Source organism: Ixodes scapularis, unplaced genomic scaffold (genome assembly GCF_016920785.2).
Source record: "Ixodes scapularis isolate PalLabHiFi unplaced genomic scaffold, ASM1692078v2 PGA_scaffold1__304_contigs__length_218370807, whole genome shotgun sequence".
NCBI lineage: Eukaryota > Metazoa > Arthropoda > Arachnida > Ixodida > Ixodidae > Ixodes > Ixodes scapularis.
The window spans coordinates 101778251-101805592 of record NW_024609846.1 but is presented as its reverse complement, the minus strand read 5'-3'; the positions used below and the strand labels follow the sequence as shown (position 1 = coordinate 101805592).

The 27342-nt window shown below is 46.4% G+C and overlaps 1 protein-coding gene across 2 annotated transcripts in view; it reads left to right on the top strand.

The window, feature by feature from the left end:
* LOC8027854 (dorsal-ventral patterning protein Sog) overlaps positions 1–27342 on the top strand; it is a 370069-nt gene that overhangs the window by 318666 nt on the left and 24061 nt on the right. For both annotated transcript variants that reach the window (XM_040217931.3, XM_042290868.1), the window contains exons 8-13: positions 13226–13360; positions 15725–15825; positions 16742–16886; positions 17671–17756; positions 18430–18549; positions 23690–23834. In XM_040217931.3, coding sequence (XP_040073865.1) covers positions 13226–13360; positions 15725–15825; positions 16742–16886; positions 17671–17756; positions 18430–18549; positions 23690–23834 — 732 coding nt within the window. The remainder of the gene's footprint in view (positions 1–13225; positions 13361–15724; positions 15826–16741; positions 16887–17670; positions 17757–18429; positions 18550–23689; positions 23835–27342) is intronic.

Sequence of the window (27342 nt, the reverse complement as noted above, 5' to 3'; positions counted from 1 at the left end):
GCCATCGAAGCATGCTGTTAAGGGCGCGCCCGGGCGACATCGTGACCGCAGGGCGCGCTTACAACCATGCTTCAAAGGCTCCGGTAGTGCGGTATGTGGAACACGGTAAGGGCTTGCTATCTCGGGGTTTCACTGTAATGCTCACCGAGATTTCGGGGGATCGGGGACCGTGTGTGGTGACGTGACGCAGCTCGGAGCGCGTGAAGCGAAAGCTCCCGCCGCAGAACCACGGAAACACGGGTTCCGTGCCCGCCCCCGCCCGCCTCTATCTGGATGAATACGGTACCGGCGCGCGGTCGTGTATCGCCAATGCGCGATGCACGCTTAAGACCTCAGGGTAGCGGTTGCGCTGCACTGGCTGAATTGCTCATCTAAAGCTGAGAGACACCAGGCGTCCATTCGGGCTAACAAACTTCTTGTTGTCGAAACATACGCACACCGAACACCGGTGAGTTGATATGAAACAGACCACACGGGACAAGGATTCATCAAAACGCTGTGTTTTGTTCCGCACCCAGTAATGTCCGATTGACATGCCTGATTCGCCTGCCTAACTGAGAATTGTGCGATGTTGCTCGAGATATTTAATTGCGACGTCGCGCTTGTGTAGCAAACACAGGAAGCGTGGACGTTCGCCCCGTTGCTCGCGCTTTAAATGAAAATCGCTCTCAGAATCGCGCCGAACCAATCCGGCCTTGGATCGCATGCGCAAAAAGGCAGCCGAAAATTTAGCGAATTTCCCAACATGCGAAAACCATTCCAATTTAATATTGCCGAAAAAGAAAGTTTTAAAGCATGAAATGGTTTTAACGGTACCCCCAATTCAAACTCTCCTCCGACCGTCCGTCTATCTGTCCGTCCATCCGTCCGTGCATGTCCTGCCAACTTAAGCGGGGAAATGGAAGTTACCTGTCCTATATACGAATTCAGTTTCGCCACTAAATTTAGTGTGAAATTTTATGTCACGTGGCTTGACGGCACGGGACCTGCAGACCAGTTCAATTTCCCCGCTAAATTTAGCGGAAAATAGACATAACACGACATATACACAAATTATGTTTCCCCGCCAAATTTGGCGGGAAAATTTATGTCACGTGTCCTGACGTTAAATGACCTATACACCACATTCAGTTTTCCCGCCAAAACCCGCCAAATTTAGCGGGAAATTCGATGTCACGTGACCTGGCGTTACGGAATTTATTTCTAACCTTGTCACGTGACCTGGCGTTACGGAATTTATTTCTAACCTACGAACCCTGTTAACTGAAGTGCCAGGGGGCTCAGCGCTTGAGGCAATCTTTTTTTTCTCTCTCTCTCTACGCCAGACGTATAAGTGTACACGGGTGATACGGCACTACTTTTTGTAGGAGGTTCGGTAGCTGACCGGGAATGTAAAATAAACGAGGAAAAAAGAAATAAACAACGACGAGTTTTTTATTCGCTTATATAATAGTGCTAAATCATGTTTCTTCCTACAAATGGTTAGGACTGCTATTTAAATCAGATACGAATTGGACAAGTCAAATTAAAAACGTGTTCAGTGCTAGCATACGGATGTTACACACCATTGAAGGCACGAGAATATTTGGACTCGTTCATTTTGCGAATACTATATTTTCCACTTGTGCATAGTCATCTAAGACTAAGTTATTGCATTGTGTCCCGTGGCAGTACGTGTTTTACCTACCTAGATCCGGTTATTTGTCTGTGCAGAAACTTGCGCTCAGAATAATCACTTTCTCAAAACCCTCTGACACGAGTAGACCTTTATTCCAGTCAATGCGAGTCTTACCTGTATGCTCTTTGTATAAATTAACGCTAGCTCAAACTGTTCACAAAATCATATAACCAAATAACGATTCTCGTTAAACTTTGTTTAATTTTCCAAGAAGGTAAACGAGGGCAGCTACTAATTTTAACTTCAATTTGCCTCCATGTCGAAAAACTAGGATAGGGCCAGCTTGAACTTGGGAGACCAAAAACCAAAAACGAAGATAGAAGAAAGAGACACAGATAGAGATACTGCTGGACTACCAACTATGGATTTAATGCTTCTTCATCTTCTTGTACCTTAACTCTCTGCTCCTTCTTTTCTTCTCATCCTGAGAGCCCATACAATACAAAGGTTAAATGAAATGAAGTCAAATGAAATGAGAGTCACATATATTCCACACACAATTCCAGCAGGACGCCATCAAAGACAAGACGAATACATTTTTTGTTTGTTGAGTTTGATACCAGGCACGCTGACACATATTTCTCATTTTCTTCGATCGCCATGGTCTCCAGCATCTCTCCTGCATCCGGGATTTTGTTTGTTGCGAGGATGGTGTTACTACTGAAGGTTGCGCTGCATTTACCGTTGCGGCAATGAGCTGCTAGAAGGCTCGCTGTAGTTTCCCTGAGACACGCCGCATGCTCACGTGTCCTACCATTAATACATCTGCCAATCTGGCCTATGTAACATTTCCACATGATAGGGGAATGTTATAAACACTCCCTGTTTCACACCGGGAATATTGTTTCCTGTGGGAGATTGCCCGGTACATTTAGCGGAAAATTTCCCCGCTAAATTTAGCGGGAAATTTTACCGCTAACTTTAGCGGGGAAACGTCCCATAATACAACGCATGCGGTTACACCGACGCCGCTGAACCCGGAGACGGGCGCCCTAGAGCTGCGCTCTAAAGTGACCTGCTGCCATGTTTTCATGCCTCAAATTTAGTATCATTTTGGGTTAGCTCTTTTCTTTTCAGATGTGTTGCTGTGTTTTTATATCATATACTTACGGTTAACCGAAAAATTTAGTTCATGAACGATTATTCTGAAGACGAACTTGAGGATTACTCGACGAACTAAGCAATAATTTCTTAGGAGGGTTTCGGCCACTAACATAGCTGACATCTGATTAATTGTTCGTGACTCTAGTTCGGTGGCGTTATCGGAAAAAGTTTTTTTTTTTTTTTTACTTCGAAGGCGTTTATATGCTCGCGGTCAACTTTCTGTGGCAATCCGAAGAGAGGAGGAAAGCGCGTGTACAGCGGTTGGCGCACCCTCTCCCCTAGCATTGACTGCATTGCCACAGAAAGCTGACCGCGAGTATAGCAGAAGCTCCAATGTGACGAGGGAGTTCGGGTGGCGCATGCGTGGTCGAGTGTGCCTTTTCATGTTTTCCTGTTTTCATTATTACAGATTTAGTTGCGAGTCAGCGCTCGTCCTGTGCTGTGTTCCTTTTGGAGAGCAGCTCTTAGTCACCCGTTTACGGGTAGAGCGGCATCGCCGTCGGGCGTCGGCGTAACCGCGCTAAATTTAGCGGGAAAATTGACGTCACGTTACCTCAACACCAATTAAATTCCCCGCTAAATTTAGCGAGGAGAATGACGTCGCATGCAATGGAGTAACATCACCTATGAACAAATTCAGTTTCTCCGCTAGATTTAACGTGTAAATTGACGTCACGTGACATCAACATCAATTCAATTCCTCGCTAAATTTAGCGGGAATATCGACGTCACGTGACCTCAACACTAATTCCATTTCCGCGCTAAATTTAGCGGGGAAAATGATTTCGCATGACTTGGTGTCATGTCAAATATGAACAAATTCAGTTTCTCTGCTAGATTTAGCGGGTAAATTGACGTCACGTGCCGAGGAGGAGGAGGGGGAGGAGCAGGGGAAAGCAGGAAAGGTGTAGGAGGAGAGGAGGAAGAGTAGGGGAGAGGAGGATAAGGGAAGAAGAGGAGGATGGAAGGAGGAGAGGAGCGGTAGGGGAGGAGGAGGGTAGGAGGATGAGGAGCAGAAGGAAATGGGGCAGGACGAGGAGCAGGGGAGAAGGAGAGGGTACGGAGGAGGTGGACGGGCATACCTTCCCTCCTCCTCCTCCTCAAGAGCTGCGCTCTAATTTCGCGTTACAGAGATTTGTTAACGTCTTTAACTATTTTTGTCCTCGTTGTTACGCCCTGTTATACCTACACCATATATAGCCTTTAACGAAAGGGCAGCGAGAGCGCCACAAACTGTGTGGGGACCGTTACCGCATGTTTCCAGCTGTTTCAGGGTTCGCTTTCACAGGCGGCGCGTGTCTTGCGTTCCGGCTTACATTTCGGCTAAAGTCATGACAAGAACACTGCGTTCTCGTCTATGTCATATTGTTTTTTTTTGGTTCCTGGTGGTTTCTAGAGTCGCCATGCACAACGCTGTTTTTCGCTTATGTGGTGTTTCCTTGAGCATTTTAAACCCACGCTTGTTCCCCTCGCTGAGTCACAACCTAAGCTAGTGTTTGACTCAGCATAATCCTAAAAGAAATTAAGTTCAAACAAGTGAAACACTGTCATACGGTGACACTGTTTAGATTATAGTCTGTTAGAACATTGGACGAATTAGTGATGCCCAGTCCACAAAAGCGCATTGATAATTAAATGTATATTTTTTCTTTTTTTTTTCTTGTGGTGGCTATTAACAAAATGTCGGCGATATATGCTCTTCCCTTTCCGTCCTGTGTGAAAAAAAAATTGTTTTTGTAATGAAAATCTTTGTGACGTCGTACCTATCTTAAGTACTTATGTTGCTACAAATATTAGAAACACATAAAACGCACATGAGTAGAGTTTTCATCTCAGAAAGTTGAACAAAGAATCGAATCATGTGCCGGAAATCAAAACGTATTACTGGGAAGGGAGAGGAGCCGCGCTTTGTTGTTCGGAATCAGTCGGGCAATGCTCGGGTACGGTTCGCTCGTCGCTCGGTCGGTGGCGGACGACGCACTACCGTCAGCCATATTTGGATGGGCCTCTTGGTGCTGCGTTCGGCGGCGTAATTCAGTTTCCTCCCTGCGTCAATAATGCTCAATATTGAGTGCTTGCTCCCTACGTAAATAAGTTTCTTCTCGGGTAGGGGTAACTCTTCGAACGGTGAACGGGTTGCTTGCGAATGCACGTAAATATTTCATCGCATTTCGAACTTCGTCCGATTTCTGTTCGCTTCAAGGAACGCCCGCACAGCCTTTTCGAAATTGCGTGTGACGTCGACATTGCATCCGCGAGACGCCACTGATACAGATCGCCTCTGAACATAGGTTATTTTTGCTTTCTCTCACTCTGAGGAAATATGGAACTTCTCAACGATTGGAGCACGAACTGGCATCTGTCGTGGTTGCTGTTTGGTAGTGAAAGTTCTTTTTCGTTTTTGTCTTTCACTTCCTTCAAACGTCTCCTTCCTTTTTCTTTTTTTGCTATTGCAGTTTTTGGTGGCATTGGAAGACAAGACACTTGCACCGTTGGTATCGAAGAGTGCTTTCGTTTGCGATTTCCGGGGAGTGTGATGCGAATAAACAGTGCTCTTCTTTAGTGAGTAAATCTGGGCGCCATTATCTTTTATCTTGTAACAAAAGTGGGTTCGACGAGAAACAAAAAGCGTGGGGGAGAGAAGGTAGGACAGGAAGGTAGTGCCATCTCTATATCGGTATCTCAAAGGAAGCCAGACCGTTAGAGGTTCCTTTTTTCCCTTTCTTTGGTTCGGCTGTTTTATTTCCGTCCTTTTGTGTGTTTGTGGGTGTTTTTAGGTTGTATCGCTTGCTTCCGAAGTTCCCAAGGTATGAAAAAAAAAAATTGTAAACCGAGTATCGAAATCCCAGCTGACATGTTCTTGGGGAACGTTGCTTGTTCGGGTGGTTGAAGGAGCATCTTTTCGGAGATTAGAAAAGTTGCAGTCTTATGAATATGGTGGATATTTGGTAAGAAGAACGAAAGTAATGAAAATAAATAAATCACGCTTGTACTGTGGTAAGAAAAAAAATCAACCAAAATAAATAAATCACGCTTGTGGTGTGACATATTTTTTTACATCTATTCGACATCGAAATGGCGGCCTCTTCATAGCAATTTGGTTATGCGAGTAGTCTTAGCTGCTACAGTTGATAAAAACTTGCGGAATTTAGTTCCTATATATCGCCAAGGAGAGAGCAACGCTGTATCTTATGCAAGACTGATCGCAGTAATAATAATAAAAAAAAAAAAAGGCTGTCAGTAACTTCTCGTTCCTATTAGAGAAGTCGGCTTTGAACCAGATATACGGTTGCTCGCGCTTTGCGGGCTCGTTGAACCCATGTGGACCCCTCGTTCTACTCTGAAGGTTTCGCATATTCATCTCACCAATAGCCCTGTTTCGAATCATGCGGCGCCGTCCGTGGCGCTAAAAGAAGTGACTACCCTCTTCCTCTCTCGCTCTCTTCACTGTCACGTGGTAGATTCTGAGGGAGGCAAAAAGGAGCGCACGTGACCTCGCGCATAATCTTTGGGGATTTTAGTGAAATGTTTATTGCACGTGATTTCAGCTATAGTTCACCCTAAGTGGACAGCGTGGTGGAAGCTACGAGTGCTCGTTGGACCGGTCAGGCGTCTACGTTTGGCCCCGTGACCACGCTCTCGCCCATACCCACACGCGCAGACACCGGGGCCAGCTGATGAAAGGGGATTGGTCCGGCGGGCGCCTAACTCCCACCGTCCTGTCAGCTTAGGGGTAAGCGGAGTATAGGAAATACAACCGCTGTTCGTTGCAGCCAAGTCCCGTTCATCCTCGCTTGCTTCCTCTTTTACCGGAACGCCATCGCCGTCCCAGTTCTGTTTTCCGTCGGCCGTCCGAAACCCTCCAACGGCACCTCCGGGAATAGGAGGACTGCTTGCTTTCCCGCTATCGGACTCCGCGTGACAGGCCCTGTTTGTAACTGCCAGCGGACGTCCCCCGCGCGCCCTGCTCTCGCTGCCTATCTCGACCCGCCGGCAGACCGACCCGCTGCCGCCGAGCCCCAAGACGAATCACTGTCCCTTTCACCTTACGATGGACCGAAGCGGACGCCACGAGCCGTCGGAGGGAGCTAATCGAATGGTCACGTGACCTTCGGGAAGGGCGCAGCGACGCGCGTGGTCACTTGATGCGTTCGGAGCGCCGGATTGGCTCGGAATGCTCGTAGAGTCTGCCGCGGTCTATCGTATGCGGCGAAAGGGCACGGCTCCGTGCAGTTACCCCAGGCCGGGCGCTGAATGCTGTTCGATGAGATCGCCTTGTCGCTCTCGACTCACACTTGTGTTTTTCTTGCAGGCTGCTATTGATCAAGGTTTCGTTCACGGGAGGGTTCTATACATAAAAGGTGCACGTCGCGGATAATTATTACAAAATCCAGCGACATTGTATGTGGCGACAATTGGCCCGATGGTGCAGGTTTCAATAAGAAAATTGCGGAGTTTAGCGGCAGAATCTGCTGCAAATCTCGATTTGATTCTCGTAAAATGTGCTTAGTCACACGTTTTGAGCGTCGCAAGCTCTCAAAATACGCTGCACGGTACCATGAACCATTGGTCCATCCATCTCACACGGCGCTATAGCTGCGGACCTGAACTTCGTAGCTATTGGCAACAAGGTGTCCTGGTGGCTCCCTCTTCTGGTGCCCATTTTTGACGCCACGACCACGAATGTCGACCGCCAGCGACAATTTCGACAGTGTGCGTGTAAAAAGCGCAGTGTTAGCTTGGAATCATCGTGTCCTTAAACCAGAATCCTCGAGGTTGACAGTCCGAACTCCTTAATGAAAGCAGAATCTATCATACACAAGACGCCATAGTTAGTGTTTGGCCAATCGTGAAAGGCCCACCACACGTCGCCGATAAAGTAAAGCCGCTGTGTCCGTACTACAATCTTGTAAAAGCGCACCACTTGAGCGAAGGTCAGACACCAGGACCGACACTTCCTCGTTCTGCCATGCGTTCCATGGTTGTAGATACATTCTAAAATATTTGGGTTTTATATTTGTGCGCTTTTAAACATCTAGCAGTAAAAAAAATCCACATAGCGACGCGTCAAAGCGAACCGTCAGTAGTTTACGTCTGAAAGACATGCACCTTGTCTACCCGGTCGTTACGTCACAACGTCGTACATGACTACGATCGCTCTTGTCGGCTGCGCAGTGCTCTAAGGAGGCGATGTCGTCGGCGAGAGCGATGCGGTTGCCCACTAATGCACCAACGTTATCGATGGGAACTCCCTTAGTCCCATACAGACTTGGTGTCACGCCACACTCCCCCTCGAGGAAAGAGGTGTGCGCGACACAATGTGTCTATCCCGCGCCTTTTCGTCTTTTGCCTCCGCAGAAACGGCGGCCGAGTGTTGCCCCGTCGCCTTCTCACCTTTCTCGCCTTCTTTTTCATTTTTTTTTTCGGGAGTGGAGGAATACAAAGAGCTGCTTTTCTTCCCGCTCGTCGTTTCCGAGTCGGTATTGCGTCGATATTTCAGGGAAGAGCCCCGAACCCCCCACCCGCGCGCCGTCTCGGCGTTCGGTTGTTTGTCAGTGTCCCGAGCTTTCTCGGTGCTTCTACAACGACCTCGTTTATTTCCGGAATACAAAAAAAGATGCACATTTTTTTCTTTAGCTGGTTGTTCCTTCTTGTTTTGATGTTGTTGTGCGTTTTGCCTTCTATTCTTCGTTGTTGGTGTGTTTACTTTTAAGAGGTGTTGTGTTTTGCGAAGAAAAGAGTGAGGTCGTATTCGTTTGCTATGCATACGCGATGAGACTGTTGCTAGCATTTTTGTTTGTTTGCGTTTTGTGCCTTTGTCGGCCTCTCGGGGAAAGAAACAGTGTTGTAAAACGCGATATGAATTTGGATCTGCGTGTGTCTCTTTTGAAAGTGCCGAGGCGTGGTTGGCGTGTTGCGGAGAGATGTTTTCTGGGCGTTGGCGTGCCGGCGTTTTTCGTCACCTCCGATCCGGACAGATACACGCACGCGCCTGGCGCAGAAAGAGAAAGTTCTCCCTCTTGAACTTTCGCCGCGCGCGCTAGATTCTGCCTTTGAATGGCGTTAAAATGTGCATTCATATTCCTTTCCGTGGAGTGGTGTTTCTTGTTTTAAAATGTTGCGCGCTAGTTGGATTGTGGTCACGCTACTCGGGGCATGTGAAGCAACATACACGACAGAAATAGACAAACTGTCCCAGTTCTTTTTGTTTTGATTGTTTTTCCTCAACTCTATAAGAGACGATAGCAGCAGCCGCAGAACCGTCAGGACTGTCGCATTGTCTCTATACTCATGGCTCCGTGATTTGTTAATAATCCTGCTCGTAGTTTGACGTAATAAATAATAATAATAATAATTATTATTATTGCAGGTGCTTTAAGTACATCAATGCACAATAGCGGGACCATCAAAGCCACGAAGGCTTGTAAGACTAGTCCCTAAATTATTAAATTTAATACACACCTAGATCGAAATAAGGAAAGGCTGAGACCCGGAACGCATGACAAAAGAGAGGCAGAGCACCACGGCACAATGCGCAGAGTTCACGGAAAGTGAAAAGAGCTACATAAAATTGTATTGGCACATAAATACAACATTACACGCCTGAACAAAAAGCCCTCAGTTGACGCTTCAAAGCTCCTCGAGATGTGACATCAATTAGCGCGGAGGGAAGGTTATTAAAAATGTGAGTTACGTAATATAGGCGAATGCATTTCCCAAAATGTCTGTTGATGCGCATCGGTGTAAACGGTGTCGCATCTCGAAGGGCCTGACATACATTGTTTGGGGTTTTAAAAGTGTTATCCCAATAGTGTCTGATTATTTCAGTTTGCCAAGATAGTGCTCAAATTGTTGGCAGAGAGAGGTCATTAAACAGGTTATCAGATAGTTGGAGACTCGAGCCATATGCCACGCTTCGCAAAATGCCTCTAAGAGTTCACCTTAGAGTCTAATCGGTCCGTACACTATCTGAACACAGTTATCCCATACCGAAGTAGGCTATACACGAGCCCTTGCACCAAAAGTCTTCTCGCGGACATCGGAAGAAATATGCGCAGTTTGTCGAGGGTGCAGGAAGCGGCTCGTAACTTTTTAAGGATGTAGCAGAGGTGAGAGTTCCATGATAGGTCACAATCAAAATGGATTTTTGAATATGTTGTGGTGTTGACATAGTCGATTGGCACGCAGTTGCAAGATACACAGTTTTACCCGTGCAAAAAAGAAGTGGCTTGTCCAAGAGAATCGATTTCAGCGGACTACGAAAGCATATCAATTGCGTTTTTTTTTTATTGATTCGAATGACATTCTCCGAAAACCAATCCATCACCCGTATTAAATCTAATGGGAGCACATCAACGGCATCACGGTAACGTATATGACTGGACAACAAAACTGTATCATCGGCGTATTGAAATACTTTACAGAACTTTACCGCCTGCGGAAGGTCGTTGACATAAATGTTAAACAAAAGAGGGGACAATCTGGAGCCCTGAAGAACGCCAGCCTTAAGGGACATTTTTGCATTATGAATTTTACACATGGAGACGAGCTGCGCACGATCTAACAAAAAGTTCTCGAGCAATGCGCAAGAAGGGCCTCTGAAGCCAAGACTGTATAGCTTACTTAAAATAATTTTATGAGACACGGAGTCGAAAGCCTTAGACACGTCTAAAAAAAGCGCACATGTGAAAAAGTTGTGTTCGAACGCACTATGAAGCAAATCGGAAAAATCTTCAAGCAAGGGTTGTGTGCCCTTTCCCGTAATAAATCCATACTGCTGGGGCGACATAATATCAAATTTGTCTAAAAAAGCTATCATCAAGATAAGGTGTTTTTCTAAGAGATTCGCCAATGATGGCAAGAGGGAGATGGGAGGATAACTGTCAACTTTACCATGGTCTCCATTTTTATATAAGGGCCTGACGATTGCCGTTTTAAGGTCTTTAGGAATATTACCGGATGTTATAATACCGTTTAATATATTCAGGATTAGACTCTTCAGTGACTTATAAATTTCTATGCAAATCAGCCATCCGTATATTATCAATACCGGAAGATAAGCCAGGCTTGAAAATACACAGCATATTATATAGTCCTTCCTCAGTTATTTCAGGGAAAAAGGCAGATGAAGCGTTTTTCGAAGTTGTCGCTGAGTGACAATGGTGACTGTCTCGTGAGACACTTGACGCATTTCCGAAATGAACATTAAATGGATTAGCCGTGGAATGTTTGCTACCAGGAAAATACTTTGCAATCGTTTTATCGACAGAATGTTTCGCTGTGTTCACCGCGCAGTTCGTTAACGACAGACCAGGTAACGCGGGAATCGGAGCGCGCGTCAACCGGCTTCTGTTTAACATAGTTTCGCTTGGCTGAGTGAAGGAGTGCGGTTACCCGGTTTCGTTCACTTTTGAATTTGATTTGAAGATCCACGTTATCGGGAGAGCGGCGGTAACGCATCTACAAGAGTTCTTTGTTCTTAATTGCGGTGATTATGTCATTACTCAACCGCAAGTGGTCCGCGTGGCGCTTTTTTACGGTAACAACTCTTTTACTGAGCCCTGTAAAATTTTGCCATACGTGTATGAATTTAGAGTAAAGCTCCTCTTGACTGGAAGATCGCATTAAGATGTCCCACTCATAACCAGATATTAGTTTGCCGAATAAGATCCGATCGACAACTTCTATTTGTCGTGTTTCAATGCCGGCGTTTTTAGGAGGGATATTTGAAACTAACTGAACCGCAGTGAAGTAATGATCGCCAATAATAATAATAATAATAATAATTTCTATTTCGTTTACTTCACAAGCAAAAGGTAAGACAAGGCAAAAAGGCTGCAACCTTGCAGCTTGACGAGGCCCCGTTTCTGTGTCAGAAAGCAGCAGAAAACTTTCCAAATTAAATATATGAAGAACTCAAATTCTACACTTTGTTGCAGGGTTCAATATTAAAACTGAATCAAGACAATATGTTAGTTTACAATGCGACATGCTCGAAAAAGAGGAAAGATAAAAAATAGGTTACCAAACAAAACAGAACAAGCATGTTCATACAACTGTTTCCTGTAGCATATCATGTAGAAAACACTTTGATTGGCTAGTATTATGTATATTTCTACTTTCGAGGTCGTTTAGGAGTGAAGGTATTGTGTATTTTAAAGACGCTGAGCCATAATGAGTGCGGGGTGTGGAAACACGTCAATGCTCACCGTGTCGAGTTACGTACAAAGGATTTGTTCTTACCAAAAAAAAAAAAAAGGAACTGATAATACAGAAAGAAAGAAAGTAATAAGTTTGCGTCATTGTACTCCGGTAGTGCGATACGCAGAACCCGGTAACGGTTTGCCAAAAGTCCCTATTTTTATTCATTAAAATTTAAGTAAGCTCACTTTTTTTTTTATGTCGTCCGCTCTAATGGGTGTGTTGGGTGTATTGAAGTTTCGGATTTTTAAAGGACTGATTTGCACACGCGTCCTCCGTGTGCTTGGCGTTGGCCTTGTCTTCGTCAACGGAGTGCGACGCAGATTACGCTTGTATGGATCTTCCAGATACCTTTAAACGGCGAGGTACGCTAACAGTATGAGCGACTGATAAAAGTATAAAGAAATTGGCATGTGCGCTGCCCGATAAATATCGTTCCAAGAACTACTACTGTCATGTTCCCCGTCCCTTCCGACGATGTAGTCAGAAAACGATAAAATTGTGCATGTGTAGCTGCTTTTCATATTGTTTTGCGGGGTTAGTGCCTGTCAGTAAATATAGTACGGCTTTGCTTTCCCGCCCTAATTGATTTTAGACATTCGGCAAATAAGAATGATGAGCTTAGAATAAATAATATATTTTTTTGTTTATCTTCTCTTGTTTTACGAGCCATCTGTCAGAAGTGCGAGCGCCAGCCGAAAGGATATACGTATTCATACGCGCTTCAAATCCTCCCTTTTTTGCTTTCTACATCATATGTATTTTGGGCAAATACTTATAACCAGATGTTCTGGGCAGATCAAAACTTATAATAAATATTAATGATGTTTAAAATCCGCAGCGATGGAAAATATAGGAAACTATGAAGTCGAAGAAAAAGGCGCTGGAGAAGACGTGTCCTGTGCCTTTCTACTTCGACTTCAAAGTTTTTATTTTTCCCTCACTAGGTGTCGGGTTTTAAACATCATCATTAACGATCATCGGCTCGCCTGCACGTTGACTGAATTTTTTTTTTTTCAGAAATAGATAAAACAGCTCAGAAAACAACACAAGGATAAGTAGAAGTGGATGGTCGACAGTCAGCGCTGTGAACATTTGTGTCTTCTACTCGTCTTTGTGTCCATTTTGTTGCGCTCTTCTGGTTAATCCGATCATACACCGACTCGCCGAACTACACCGTCCGTGCCAACTTGTTTTCCTACCATCACTACGATGTGCAATGTCGTTGTTCGTTTTGTGCAGAGGTGTTCAGTTCCCTGATGGTTCCCGAGCCCGGCGTCAAGGAGACCCAGGGTGCGGGGGGTGTCGCCGCCATTTCGCCGTCAAGAAACGACATCCACGTCACCGCCATGTTCAACGGCATCTTCTCGCTCACCGGTGAGTCACGTGACCGCCAATGGAGGGTTCTTTCCCTACGGGAGCCAGAGTTGCGCGTTCATCCCCGTAGCGCCGTCTTTCCTGCATGGCACGTTGATTCAGTTCCTCACGTGACTGTATGCGGCGAATAGCAGCGCCGCGCGTTCGAGGCGCGCGGCGCGCTCAAAAGCAGGGGAACGTTCGTAGGGGCGCGCGCAGCGTCTACTTTCCTGCACGGCACTAGATCCGGCTCCTCACGTGATCGGATCTCGGCGAATAGCGCCGCGACGGCACGTGGAAAACAGACGCGCAACTGGCTCCCGCTAGAGGGGTCTAGAGTTCCTCGATATGCTATATACAGGAACTCTAGAGGGGTCGCGCGTCGCTCGCCCTCTCGCGGACGAACGAAGAACCAGAAGCGCAGGGCCAGCGGCGGAGACGGTGGCAGGGATTGCCGGCCTATGTGCTGCTGTTACCGCATGGTTCTGATCGGCATGTTTGTGCATCGTGGAGTTTTAGCCAAAAAAAGAAAAGCGAGTGCGTTAAGATAGGAATTGTTCCGGTCCGCGACTTCAAAAATCAACATATTAATTTTCTTTACGCACGTCAGCATCTCCGTCACCTGTGCATGGTATGCTTTTTCCGTTACCGCTTTGTATTAGTAGCGAAATAAATAAATTTTACACACTCACCAGCGTTGGCGAGCAGGTGCACGGGAAAACCTGGAGAATCTATCCCCGTCTTTTCCGCCATCTTGCGACTACCGCCCCGTCATCTGTGGGGCGTTGGAGTTGCGGTTAGTCGCGCTCAGCCTACGCCCTAACAAATCTAGGGCGTCTACTTTCCCGGAGAGCATTTTGCAGATATAACTTTATACAACTTTGATTTACGAAAATACGGCCATATGTGACCCACGTTTGACTTTATTTGCGCGATATATTAGGCCTTTTCTCGACCCTGTTAAAATGTGAACATCCCATATATGACCTTATCTAAACCCTTATAGGGTCATATTTGGCCTCCTATTTACTCATAACCGGCCATATCTAAAACACATCATGCCAGATCGGCAAATGACAATGCTAATAATATGTTCAGACCTAAAAAAAATTAAATAAAATCAGTTTGCGCTGTTACATCGAGTATGGCATGAGCAAGTGAAACATCATTCGCGGTGTCACAGTGCAGATTGTTTCTCTTAGGTCTAAACAAGGGGTGTGTGCGAATAATGGTTCGAATCATGGAGCGCAGATGTCATTCCTAGCTTCAACCAAGTAAAAAGAGCGGCATGTCGTGTCCTGCTCTTGCACTGCGAAAGCCCCGAATGATGCAGCGGTATTAGATTGGAACCACTACTCGCATACACCTGAAACTCAAAAAAAAAAATTTTGTCAGCCCCGCCATTCGCAGAGCTTCGTCCATTGATGGCAGCGATTTGCTCTCCCCAGAGCCTGGCGGGAAAGCAGATGCACCGGATGTTTTTAGGGTATACAGACGGGAAGGATGCAGAGGATGGGTTGATGGGGCCGTTGCTCTGGCGGTCGCAACTTTTGAGACACCAGTGGTCGAGAACGAGCGATAAAACGCTATTGTTATTGATGTCGCCTAAGAGCATCACCGCGACGAAAACTAACCGACGATTTTGGGGGCGCCTTTGTACAAATAAACCTCTTGATAGCGGCGTTGACTTTGAGCATCCGCTTGGCATTCAGGTATATTTTTGTTATAAAGAAGACCAACGTCGCCTCGGCATGCTATGTATAGGCGACAATCTTTCGCAGTAAATAAAATTCTGGACTTTATCATTCATTTTGAAAAGGTATTCCTGAAAAGGCATTTCTAGTGTCGTTTTTGTTTTCTTCCGAAACGGTTTTTTTGGTGCTTACATTACGAACTATTTTTTTTCTTCTCCATTCTTCAATTTAGCGTTTTATTTACTTTCGAAATAAAAATACAAACTCTTTCTGAAGTTCTCTAGGAGACAATTTAGAAATTCCTTCATTCACCGAGGGCAGAAGGATTCCTCTCTGACCGAGAACGTTTTTGAAGGTTGAGTTCAAGAGGTATTTTTTTTTTATGTACAGTTATTCAATTGGACTTATATTCTTACTTTCAAAAATGAATGTTAGGGGGATCAAAGACTTTTTCTTCCTGAAAAAAAAAGTAGTCTAAGAAATGGACGGAACCTTAGACGATTCGAAATATGAAGTGCCCAGAAACTCCTCCAGAACAGAATGTATAGTATTCGCCGTGCTGGTCAAATTTATTTCAAGATACAAATGGTGGAACGGCGATTGAAAAAGAAATTTTCTTTGCGTACTGCGTCGATTCATGTTCCCAGGAATCTGACAATTTCATTTTCCGTTTCTTAAATTTTTCCCGCAGACGCAAGAGACGTGGTGGTGAAGTTGAGCCTCCTGTCCGGAAAACCCGGGGAGACGGTGGTGGTGGCCAGCTCAGAGATCACCCTGCCCAAGATACACGTGGTGAGGGACCAACGAACAAACAACCATCTAAGCACCGTAATGTTCTTCTGTTCCCAAATTCAGAGAGCGTTGAACGAATTGAGAGAAATGGTCGTGTTTTGTCTTAAAAATCTCACCGCGGATAGACAAGTCCAGCACGTCTGTATCTTTCCACAGACATGACGTTTACATCGTTGCTATATATATATGGAAGGATTGTAGCGAGTTACGCCATGCTCATTTCTGATCATCTGATTACTATTACAGCAATAATATCATAGCTACAGAAAATAACATCGAAGAACCTGTTGTAATCAAAAGTGCGTAAAAATGGGTGATTACACCTCATGGGCTTTGGAACCCGTCTACGTCATCTCTTATTCACTCCAATCACTTGCGCACTCTTTGTAAATAAGACCCCATTTTCTCCTTCCCTGTGGTTTGAACGCATTTCGCGCTGCCATGGATTATGAATATGTATTTCCACTCGAGATTTCTAACGGCAGACCACCCAGTGATGATGTGTGCTATCTCATTTGTTGTTGCTGATTGCGTCCGATGATTCCTACTTCCGCGAACCATGTCTGGTGTAGCTTCTTGTCTCGAATGCATGCTCTGTCCACTAAATTATCCACACCGTCCAAAAAAAAGTTCTTAGTGTCCAGTTTTTAACGTTTGACGCGGAGGGCCGGCTTTTGCTCACAATGCGACGTTATTCTCGCATGTCATGATCAGGATAAACGTTTACGCTAAAAGTGTCATCTGCCTTAAAGCATCGTGTGTTCGTGGAACGGCACGCTCAGTGTTCCAGCGCAAATTACGTCGTGCGATGCAGATAATTAAATGTGGACTGATCGCAACATGCGCTGTAGAGAGTAGAATTTCTTAGAAGGCGGTTAGTCAGCCGCTGCTTAAGACAGTGTCTTGACCATCGCAGTCCCTGAACGTGGCCAGCGTAAAGCTGTCCCTTCCGCCGGAGCACCAGCAGTCCCTGGTTGCCGGAAAACTGAGCATGCGCGTGACGTCACCAGATGGCAAGCGACACATCGAGGGACCCGTCATCGTGAGGCCTACATGCAACAGTTGAGTGCTGACTTCTTTTCGCTAACAGAAACCAACCTACGTTCGGGATTCCGGCGAAATATGTGGCGACTCCAACGCTTATTTCTCGTATTCACCTCAAGGACCGCAGTGATGTCAGGTTTCTCGCGGAGCATTACTCATTTACTCTCTTAAGTGGTGAATTAAGATATATGCCGGTGAATTTTAGATTTGCTTGCCGTTATTTTATCAATAGGTGCATGTTTCAAACGCCAAAAGCAAAGTTGCCTGCTCCGGCAACAATATCTTACAAGGACTACCTCGTTCAGCTCCTGAATATTGCGCAAAACTTCATTTTTTTCCTTGATGCGATTACGAGTATAGCGTTATAGTTAATAGCACTTTAAAGCTTCGTGGCTAACCGAGTGCGTGCCTACATGATGCGCCACAAAGGTTTATGTAAATTTTGTTAAAATGTTCGGCATATTCTGTTGTCTCGTCTCATGACAACGAATCTTGAAAATTTACCACAATACATGAATGTACCATTTACGTGTTTGCGCAGTTTACTACACATTTAAAGTGTACCGCTCATGCGGATTCGTGGATACGTTACATTTGCCATCTTTGTAGAATCACCCGAGACTGCGGTGACAACAGAAGAACGACAGGAAGAAGGAAAGATGCCTCAAAAGACTTATTTCCTTCTTGTCGTTTTTCTGTCGTTCCCGCAGTCTCGGGTAATTCTACAATTATGAAGTTACACCAGCTGACTTGCGCCCTTACGTTTTGTTCATCTGCCATCTCCTGTCTCGTTTTCTGCAGTTTTCCAGGCCGTGTTGACGGCAGAGACGTCCAACTCGGGTTTCGCGGTGCTGAATGTCAACCACGACGGCTCAATCTCGTATCAGGTACGCGCGCGACGAATTTAGTCGCTTGTTCACCGAATGTGTCTTTCTGTCGCCGTATTTTCTGCCGCAGTGATCGCGGCCAATATGACGATAGACGGTGTAGGTTACGGCTCTCTGTGCGAGCAGGACTGCCTAACGAACACTTCGGAAAATCTTGACACATTCAGAATGACAGGCGGATCAGCCTTGCGTTTTGCTTTTTTGCGGTTTTCTATATTCGTGAACACATTTCGTTGTCATTTGTTGTTCAGAGAGGATTTTTCATCTGCCCGTGTGCAGAGCTGTCAGTATACTCAACAGGAGAACGCAGTTGTCTATGATGAGAGGTACACTTGTTGCACGAACTCGCGCAGAAAAAGTGCTTTCGTAAGTGAAGGAGTGGAACTCATACCTTCTAAAACTCTGCACTGAACTCTCGAGGTGCAATGTTCGACACCGCAGTGTGGCATTCGCCTTCTCTACCTTGTGGGCAATTGTCTGCACGACAGTGATCCAGTCTTACACCTCTCTCATAAGCTGTCAAACTAGGGTAGTTAAACACCACAATCCTAACTGTGTACTGCTGTCACGCGTTGTACGGCAGGACGGAACGCCACGTTCTGCGCCGTTCGCACGTCATAAGGGCTACAAAAGGGCGAAACAAAGTCGAGCCTGTTTATTAACCACTCTCCAGGCTTACGCGTCGGGATTGACCAGCGCCCCGATGGTGGTAGTCCTCGAAACGGACAGCCCCGCGGACAACGAAGTCCGGACAATGGCGGCGTCGTACAACCCTCCTTTTGCCTACCACTGGGTGAGTACGTCCTGATCCTTTTGTCACCTGCCTACATCCAGCTTTAGCTTGCCGCGAATACTACGGTGGCGAGCTAAAGAGACTCCATTCACTGGCAGCGTAGGAAACGCGCGGTGTTGTGTTCACACTTTTTGTTTTGTGATTCGTTATTGGGCGTTCTCAATCTCACTGGATCGATAATAAGATGGCTGATACTTGTCATGTTCTGCGCTTCTTAAACGGTTGGCGCACATACACGGCCCAATGCGAAAAGCAAGACGTCTGCTTCTTGCGTAGGAGTTTCGGTGACGTCAGAACGACGCCGCGCTCTGATTGGCTCTGATTGAAAGGATAGTGGGTAGACCTCAATGCTAGATGCCTTGAGGTCTACTCACTGTTTTTTTTTTTTAATCAGCCAATAAGAGCTTAGCGTTCTGGCATCATCGCAACCCATGTGCAAGAAGCAGACAAACTTGCGCCCTGCATACAAGCATAAGTCAGCGTCTATTGATGTGCGGTAAACAGCCACCGAGAGGACAAAAAAAATATTAACAAAATAAATGTGCTGTCCTTCAAGATTTTCTGTCGTTATTTTTTCACTTGACATCCGGGAGCAAGGAGGGTGAGCGTCATGACGCACAACTAAAACGCTACCTAAAATATTCGCATTGGCAGACCAGGTGCACTGCAAAACATGGAACTACTTTCCCTTCGAAGCAAAATGACGAGAAGAAACCTGTACAAACTTGATTCGGGCCGAACCCCTGATTGACTCCCGCCCAATCGATCGCAAATCGTTACCTGTGTAGGTCTATTCTCGGTATTGAAAGCATGATTGCAATCACGACGGTCGCACAGTTCACAAAGCAGCGGGGCCGCTTTAGGGGAACCAATATCTTTATTCAGCATCAACACGCTCAAAGGAAAAAGTCAAGCCAGATCAAACGAACATAGTTAAAGTGGGATGCTAGGTTTAGGCCCGTCCCGCTAGCGCCCGTTACCGCCCGCTACGAATCCAAGCACCCGCACAACGCCAGCAGCGCTTCCGAAGGCGTGTACTTGCGACAGTTGTCTGCTGCAAACTAGATCGGCTGAGGAGATCTTCGTCTAAACACCTCGGAGAACGCAGAACGACTCGCGCTCATTAAAATAGACGAGCTCGGCGAGCTCCTCTCGTTGATTACTCCGCAGACGCCGGGAGCCATGTTTGTTATCGTTTGAAACCGAACCGGAAAGGCAATCTCGAGATATTTTTGAAAACAATCATGACTCTATCTAGATTATTTTGTTTCACAACCATAAAACTGTTGTCGATTAAAATACTGTTACGGCACGCAAAGACAATTTTACAACCAACACTTTACACGTCAATCGTCTCACCAGCCAATGAGAGATATAATCAGCTTGTAAGCACGGGGCGGGGCTGAGCGGTCTGCGACCTTCACCTTCTGCGGCTTAATTGAGTCCAGCGGCGTAAATATTGCTCGGAACAAAAAAATTGTGGAAAAATTTACAGAAGATAAAATATAAAAAAAACATTAAAAAAACTTTTTTTTTTTTTCCACTTTGGCGTTTCTTTAAGCTGTCAGTAACTAGAGTTCTGAGCGCTCCATCGGTCCACAAAATAGTATGCCGCTTTTAAAAGCGTACCCCCGCAGAGGAACCTAACGTGCATCCGTAGCAACGAGGCTTCGGATCGGTGTCCCTGTTCGTTATCTCGTCATCGCTGTATCGGCGTTCTGGCTCGGAGCGAGCCTTTCTCGGCTTCCTGTCCTCCTCCTGTCAACCCTCCCCCCCTCCCCCCCCCTTCCCTCCCCGACTCGAATCACTCTCAGAAACGTGGGTGCGCTGTCGCCCTGACACCGACCGCGCCGGTTCGACGCTACCGTGCGACGCGGTTGTGAATATGTCTAATGCGGCCCGCTAAAGTGTGAGCTCCGGTCGCGGTGGTTGTCTGCGTCGACGGAGATTTATGTCGGAAGGAGCCACGAACGCGCGTGTCACGTCGTCACACGCGTCGTAGGACGACGTGACCGCTTCGAGCTTCCCAAAGCCGGAGTCACGCCGCTCGCATACATCACTACAAAAAGGCGGGGTGTTGGCTGCCGACACGAGGACAGAATTATCCGAGGACACGCATCGAGCATCTTTGAATCATGCTTCGAACACGTCTACAACCAGTGTTTGTATGACCAATCAGACAGGACCGTTACGCGAGGCAGGGACACGCCTCAGATGGTTTTTGCACGTCCGAGACGGTACGATGGGCACTCCAGTACCATTTGCGCATGTGCGAGCCTTCTGCGGTAGCGCATGCGCAGTTCGTACCGGAGGGCCCATCGTACGTATCGGATGTGCGAAGACGGTACCCTAGGACTCTCTATACTGCGTTGCAACTCCCGAAGGTAGGGCGAAGGAAAAGAAGGCCAGGTGGGAGGAAGCAGGCGGAACGCTGGAGAGAGGAGGAGGCTTCTCCCTCTCGTCTCCAGCGTTCCGTCTGCTTCCTCCTACCCGGCCTTCCTTTCCCTTACCGTACCTGCTTGAGCTGTAACATTGTAAAGTATCTGCACACTGTCTTTCGTATGGTGTATTTACCGTGTGAGCGCGGCGTTAAGCAGCGATCACCCCGCTATAGTGTCCGTCATTGGGACGGCGTGCCAGCAAGGCGACCCCCGAGGCATTTTTTTTTTCTTATGTTGACGTGTTACGAATTTCTTCGGCCTTCATATTTTAAGGGTACTTTATTGTTTCTTTCTTTTTTATGTTGCGATTGTTTACTTATGCGTATCCGTGCCTTCATATATTTAATTTGTATTTAAATAAACGGTTCGTCCGAAATTGCGATGGAAATTTAACGATCCTAAACAGCAAGTAAAATTTAAAAAAAAAATACCTTGTTCGTCAACTTAACTTGGTATCGAAAAAAAAAATGTTTTGTTAAAATACGAAAAAGTGAGGGGAACCACCGGGGTCCCAGGGGGAAGGTTGAGCGAAGGTGAGACGTGTTCGGTGTACATTCTATTTAATGAACTCATTAAGGAGGGAGCATCTAAACTCTCGGCGTCGGTCATTGTCGTTAGTGGACGAAATTCGACAACATCGATATTGTTCAAAGCCCGCGGTAGTTCCCACAATCAAGCAATCTCCTGTTTCTTCTCTTTTGTTTTTTGCCTCACAGGTAAAGTGTTGTTAGCAAGAACACACATGGGCTGGGATGGGGGGAGGGAGGGAAAAGGGGGGGTACAGGGCGGCTTATGTACCGCCTCTGAATCTGTCGGTAATTAATGTGCTTCAACGTCGCATGTTAGTGTATAGTACCTTGAGAGATGGGTCCAAGGCGCCACGCATGTGTGCTTCGGAGGGGTTATTTACGGGGCAGCATAAAGGACGATTCACGCCCTTGCATGAGCCCGACCGAGTAACTGTATCCGCGCTGTATCACTGGTACAGCGCGAAGCCAGATCTGCATCACCAAGGTCAGCTCTATTCCAGCGCTTACTAATAGCGCCGCTGTAGCGCGGCTGTGTACGTGTGAACATGCCATTTTAAGAGTGATGGTGTTAAACGCACTTTATGGAAGCTTTTTGCGGGAGGTCGCCGTCAGTGTTTACTCAGTGGCAGTCGGACTCGGCTGTTGCGGCCGAAGAAATGGGCCGCTATAAGAATACATCTGTGTGTATAAAAAGAAAAGAAAATGACAATATATGAAATGGGAGCCGGCCCACATCGTAATATTTTTATACCGTACCTCTATTTTTATTCTTCAGCCACGCAAACTCGGAAAAAATAAGAACTATACATTTACACATACTTTAGTCATGGGGCGTACCCTAGCGTGGCCGCCTCGCGTTTCTTTTACTTTATTTTTTCTTACCTCGGCGAAACGGGTCTGGACCATCACGTCGCGTTGTTTCCCGTCTGTTTCCCGCCGCGCCGTGTATGATCGTTCGCATATTCGGCGCTTCATGGAGCAAGTAAAGGGATGGCCCTTTTATCTTCCACGCCCCCAAGCACTTTTCGAAAGACAAAACAGAAAGCATAAAAAAAGGTTAAAAAAAAACAAAAAAACGAAAGGGGCTTTTAGCGTTGGAAGCCCAGGCAAATATGCTCTCGTTCCGGGAAAGCTATCGTTTTGCTTCGACGGACGTGACTATGCAACAGCCGCGAGGATTTGCGTGTTCCTGGAGCGCAGGCTGGGCACGCGCCTTTTTTACGAGGCACACTGTATACTCTCGCTTTTAGCGTATCTGGTTTTATTTTTCTGTGAATTTTTATTGGGCACGAGAGAGAATTCCCGCCTGAGCTCTCGTGTCCCCTGAAAAGCATAAAAAAAGCAAAAAAAACTTGTATATGTCTGGTAGTTTTTTTTTTTTTTCTTCTTTTGGTTTTCCAGAGGCATTAAAAGTGGAGGATTATTTGTCCGAGTCACGTTAATCTTTGCAGAGTTTAATTTTGTCAAATGGCGCTGACGCGTTGCGACATTTCGCAAACGTATCGAACGACATCGCCCGACAAAGAAACCGGAATAACGACTGTCTCTCTTCCCTGAATTTCAATTAGTCGTTACAATTTCATCGAAGAGGCTAGGTAATGAAGAATTTTTTTTTTTTTTTAATCTTTTGTTACTTTGTGATTTTTTCCTTCAGCTAAGTGTTGTTCGGCTGTAAATCATTGTATTACAATCCTCAAAATAATAACAGCTTTGTCATGATTGTCGATAAGAGCCTCACGGTATTATGGCGCGTTATTGGATTTTATGACGAAACTTTAGGGAGTAACTTCCAGCGAATATTTTATTCTCGCCGACAATCTTTTTATTAACACAAATACTTTCTATCTAGCATCACACGCGCGTCATACAGCGTGAATCGAGAAAACGTTATGTTTGTCATCTACCCTTCTAAGTAACAGTGGTACAGATATGTGTACAGCTTTTATGTTAAACTTGAAATTTCGGATCAAATGATCGGATTAATTTGCCAAGTTTTTCTTCAAAAAATGCTGTTACGGGTTGGGAGTAGAGGTTTGTACGATTCCCTTCTTCACTGAACATCGAGGCTGCACGTCGGCCTTTAGCTTTCACGAGTTGGCCTTCTAGAAACGCCTCATCCAAGAGCGATTCGAGCGACCGCGTTTGTGCGTTGTCCCTCCCCTCTGTCAGACGAACGGCACGTTCAGCCGGGGCACGAGCCAGGTGCTGGAGATGCTGCTGACGGACGACCTGACATTCAAGGTGCTCTCGGAGGGACAGAGCGAGCTCAGGGGCAGGGTCAAGCAGCGGCTCTACTCGGACGCCTTCCTCAGTGGTGAGCACGCCCTGTTGCCTGGCAAGCCCGGCAGAAGGGCACTGGTCTATGGTAACACCTGGAGCTCTATAGCCACCAGGAGTTATAGAAACTCGGGTCGTGGATTAACGTTTTCACGTTTCTTGCGTCGTGATTTCTTTTTTCGGCCTTCTTATTGTACGCTTCCTGAAATGCTTGTGCGACTGGTGCGTTTACCGTGTAAAAGAAATTTTTTTCTTTCGGTTTTTGCTCGATGACATCATGCCAGTGTCACGCTGTCGCTGGCCGCGATCCTGGTGGTGTCACAGCAGCGATGGTGGACGCGGCAGACGCCTGTTCCGCTGCGGGTCATTCTCCAGCTTGACAGTCTATGGAAATCTTCGGCAGCCAGGAGTTGGGACGCCCCGACGACAGCGACACTCGCGTTCGCTCGTGCTTTTTTCGCCAGCATTTCTACGACCAGCCGCCAGGATCGCGACATCCGACAGCGGGACACTCTGGCTTTTGTGACGTCATTTGCAGTCATTTGGGGACCACTTTGGATCCGTGGGCGGAATAAGACGCCAGGCACTCGAGTATTATATAGTGAAGTGATAAAACGTGCGATTCATGGGCCAGAGAAACTAAATGTGAAGTGGAACTACCTAAAAAAGCGAGGCATGTGCCTTTTTCTTTTTTTATAACGCTATAGACCTTTTCCTGAATTCAGTCTGGCCACTTTGATCACTATCATCATCATCTGAAAGCGGCATGTGTGCTATACTAGTGGCGGCCTTCTGTTTACTGATGAAGGAAGAAGTTGAAGATGCTCCTAAGCAGATGATTCGAGGCCTATATCATTCTAGATGTTAGCGCGGCGTGAAGCAGGATTTGGACGCAAGAGCTGCGTAAGCGTTCATTTCTAACTCCGTCCCAGTCAATGTGTTAGTAGCACACACTCGGCTTCAAAGCCCCTTGATGTATAGAACTCTATCAAGACGTCTATGTGGGTTAGCGCTTCGTTCCGATTGGCTGCATTTGTTTCGCCATCGACACTAAAAGAGACTGAAAAATAATTGTAGTGAAGTGCACAATCCCGTTTACTGTTGACCTTTAAGTGACGGTGCCCCATTAAATACTGCAGACCACAGGTTCATTGCCGCCATTAGTATAGTAAAAGATAAACTGTCATTTGAGTCACCAGATGGCACTGAATTCCGGAAAGGGTCTATTCCTCTAGTCACTGCCAGAAAGAGGACGCCAGGGCGCCTCTCTCGAATGCCTGGCCTCCAAAACGCGCGCCTGTTTCCTTTTGCGGCGCTTTGACAGCGCGAGCACGCTCGACCTTAAGGAGAAGCCAAAGCGTTTGTTATCGAAGTTATGGAATTCGCTCGCGCTCGAGGCGAGACAACTTAACCCTTTACCTACCGCAAAAATTAAAAAAAAAAAAAAAAAAAAAAAAAAATTGATTTGAAAATACCGAATTTTTTTATGTGCCTTATAAATTTAGTATGCAATACGAAGGCCACAAACAAATGCCCAAATATTTATTTTATGAGAAATCTTTGAACAGACTGCAAAAGAAAAAGGGATTAAAGTTCCGCTTCACTGCATTACCGCAGACAGTTCACTTCACCTTGCACATGGACGTTCAGGCCGGGCGTAGCAGTACTCCCGACAGTTCACATCACCTTGCACGCAAAGTGAATACAAAACGTGGAGGGGCTCGAGGGGGATTTTCTACATTGAGTCTAGTCCAATGCTGACACACCGACACGATGTCCTCATCGAAATCGGAGTCGTCTGAGCTAAAATCCAATAACTCAGCTGCATCGCTCTCGCCCTTCGATGAAAGATTAATTTCCTCGTCTTCTGAATCTGAAGAGACGTCACAATATCTTTGTTTTTGCCTCAATTTTTGAGGCAAGATCGTTACTACGAATGCAGCGACCAGAAGTTGACGCCGCCATTTTTAAATCCCCTGTTGTCTGCGTTTGAACAATTTTCTGCTAAATGGAAAAATTTGCCAGGTTTTTATTTTCCGTGAAGCGCCATCTATCCACGGCAAAGCTCACTAAAACACGTGGACTAGCCCATGTTGAATATTCCTGAGACTGGGGTAGAAAATAACATAAAAGTCGAAGAAACAGAACGGGACAGGACGACGTCTCAAACTCAGCTGAGTTTGAGACGTCGTCCTGTCCCGTTCTGTTTCTTCGATTTTTGTGTTCTTTTCTACCCCAGTCTCAGGTATATTCAACATGCTTAACATCCACCAGCTCGCCTGCACCCTTACTATTGTATCTCGGACTAGCCCAGTTCGTCCATGGTAGCGTATTAGAGCCTGGATCAGCGTGGACGAGCTCAGCTCTTCTTCGGGAGGAGCGGTACAAACAGTGTGGACGAAGCCAGGTCGTCCATGCTAGGGAAAAGGTTTAACTGCTAGTTTCCATTCTGATCCTGCCAGTCCCTACGATGGATACACGTGGCGCCGCCTAAATCGCGTTCTCGCCGCCGCGCGCGCGTCTCCTAGCTTCTCGCAACGGGCGCGATGCTAGCGCGCTTCGGCGCTGCGGGGTGCACGCGTCTGCCCCTCTGCGCCGCAACCTCGGGCGAGCTTCGGCGTGTTTGGCGCTTGGGGCGCGTCAGGGATCCACCGACAATGATATGATGCGCACACCTTGCCTGCAGTGCCAAACTCTGGCACTGCAGAGTTTGGCACTGCAGTGTAAGCAACTCTGGGTGCAAGCGATTAAGCCCGCATCGATCGGCACTCTAGGGAAGTTAGGCTTACGCCCTGAGCAAATGCTTTCTTCTCCAAAGACTGCACTGCGCTTTTGTGTGTTGCAAATCCACGAACTGCTGTTCCTAGACTCAAAGGAGGCGCGATTGCTTTGGCCTCCGATCGAAATATCTGGTCCCGCGTGCACGTAGCCGTGGAATCCTATAGGTCGCTGTAAAGTCGCTATATATATATATGCTAGAGTTGCGACACTCTTGTCCCCTTGCCGCCTCTCGCAGCAATTGGACAGAAAGCATCGTGTGGGTCGCAATAAAGACGTCAGTGGTTTTATCAGTGCTGACGATTGTCGATCGGACGGGATTCGGGTACTCTTCGCTCCTCCTGACTCCCAACGACACTTCACGACGGCTAATTTTGCTGTACCCGAACTGCTTCGCTTTGTGAGTTGAATAATGCGTGTCTATATATCGCATCACCACCCGACGTCCCAACCTTAAACCAGGATTAGGGGCTTGGGCCTCGTCGAGCTTCACAGGTTCTTGCCTTATGTCCCCTTTTATGTGCGGAGCGAAAGAAAGGATTATTATTATTATTAACGTAATCGAAAAAAATAGAGCGATCGAACGCCAAAAACAGCTATTAGGCGCCTATATATAGCTATGCCGCTGTCACGGTGATTTTAAATACCTAAAATGGAAATTATCATTATTACTTCCGATATTGCGCGTGAGTACCTATGCCAAGTGTCTGTACTCTTGCAGTAGATCGCAGCGCTGTCGACGTTTTCTAATATTAATGATAATTAAA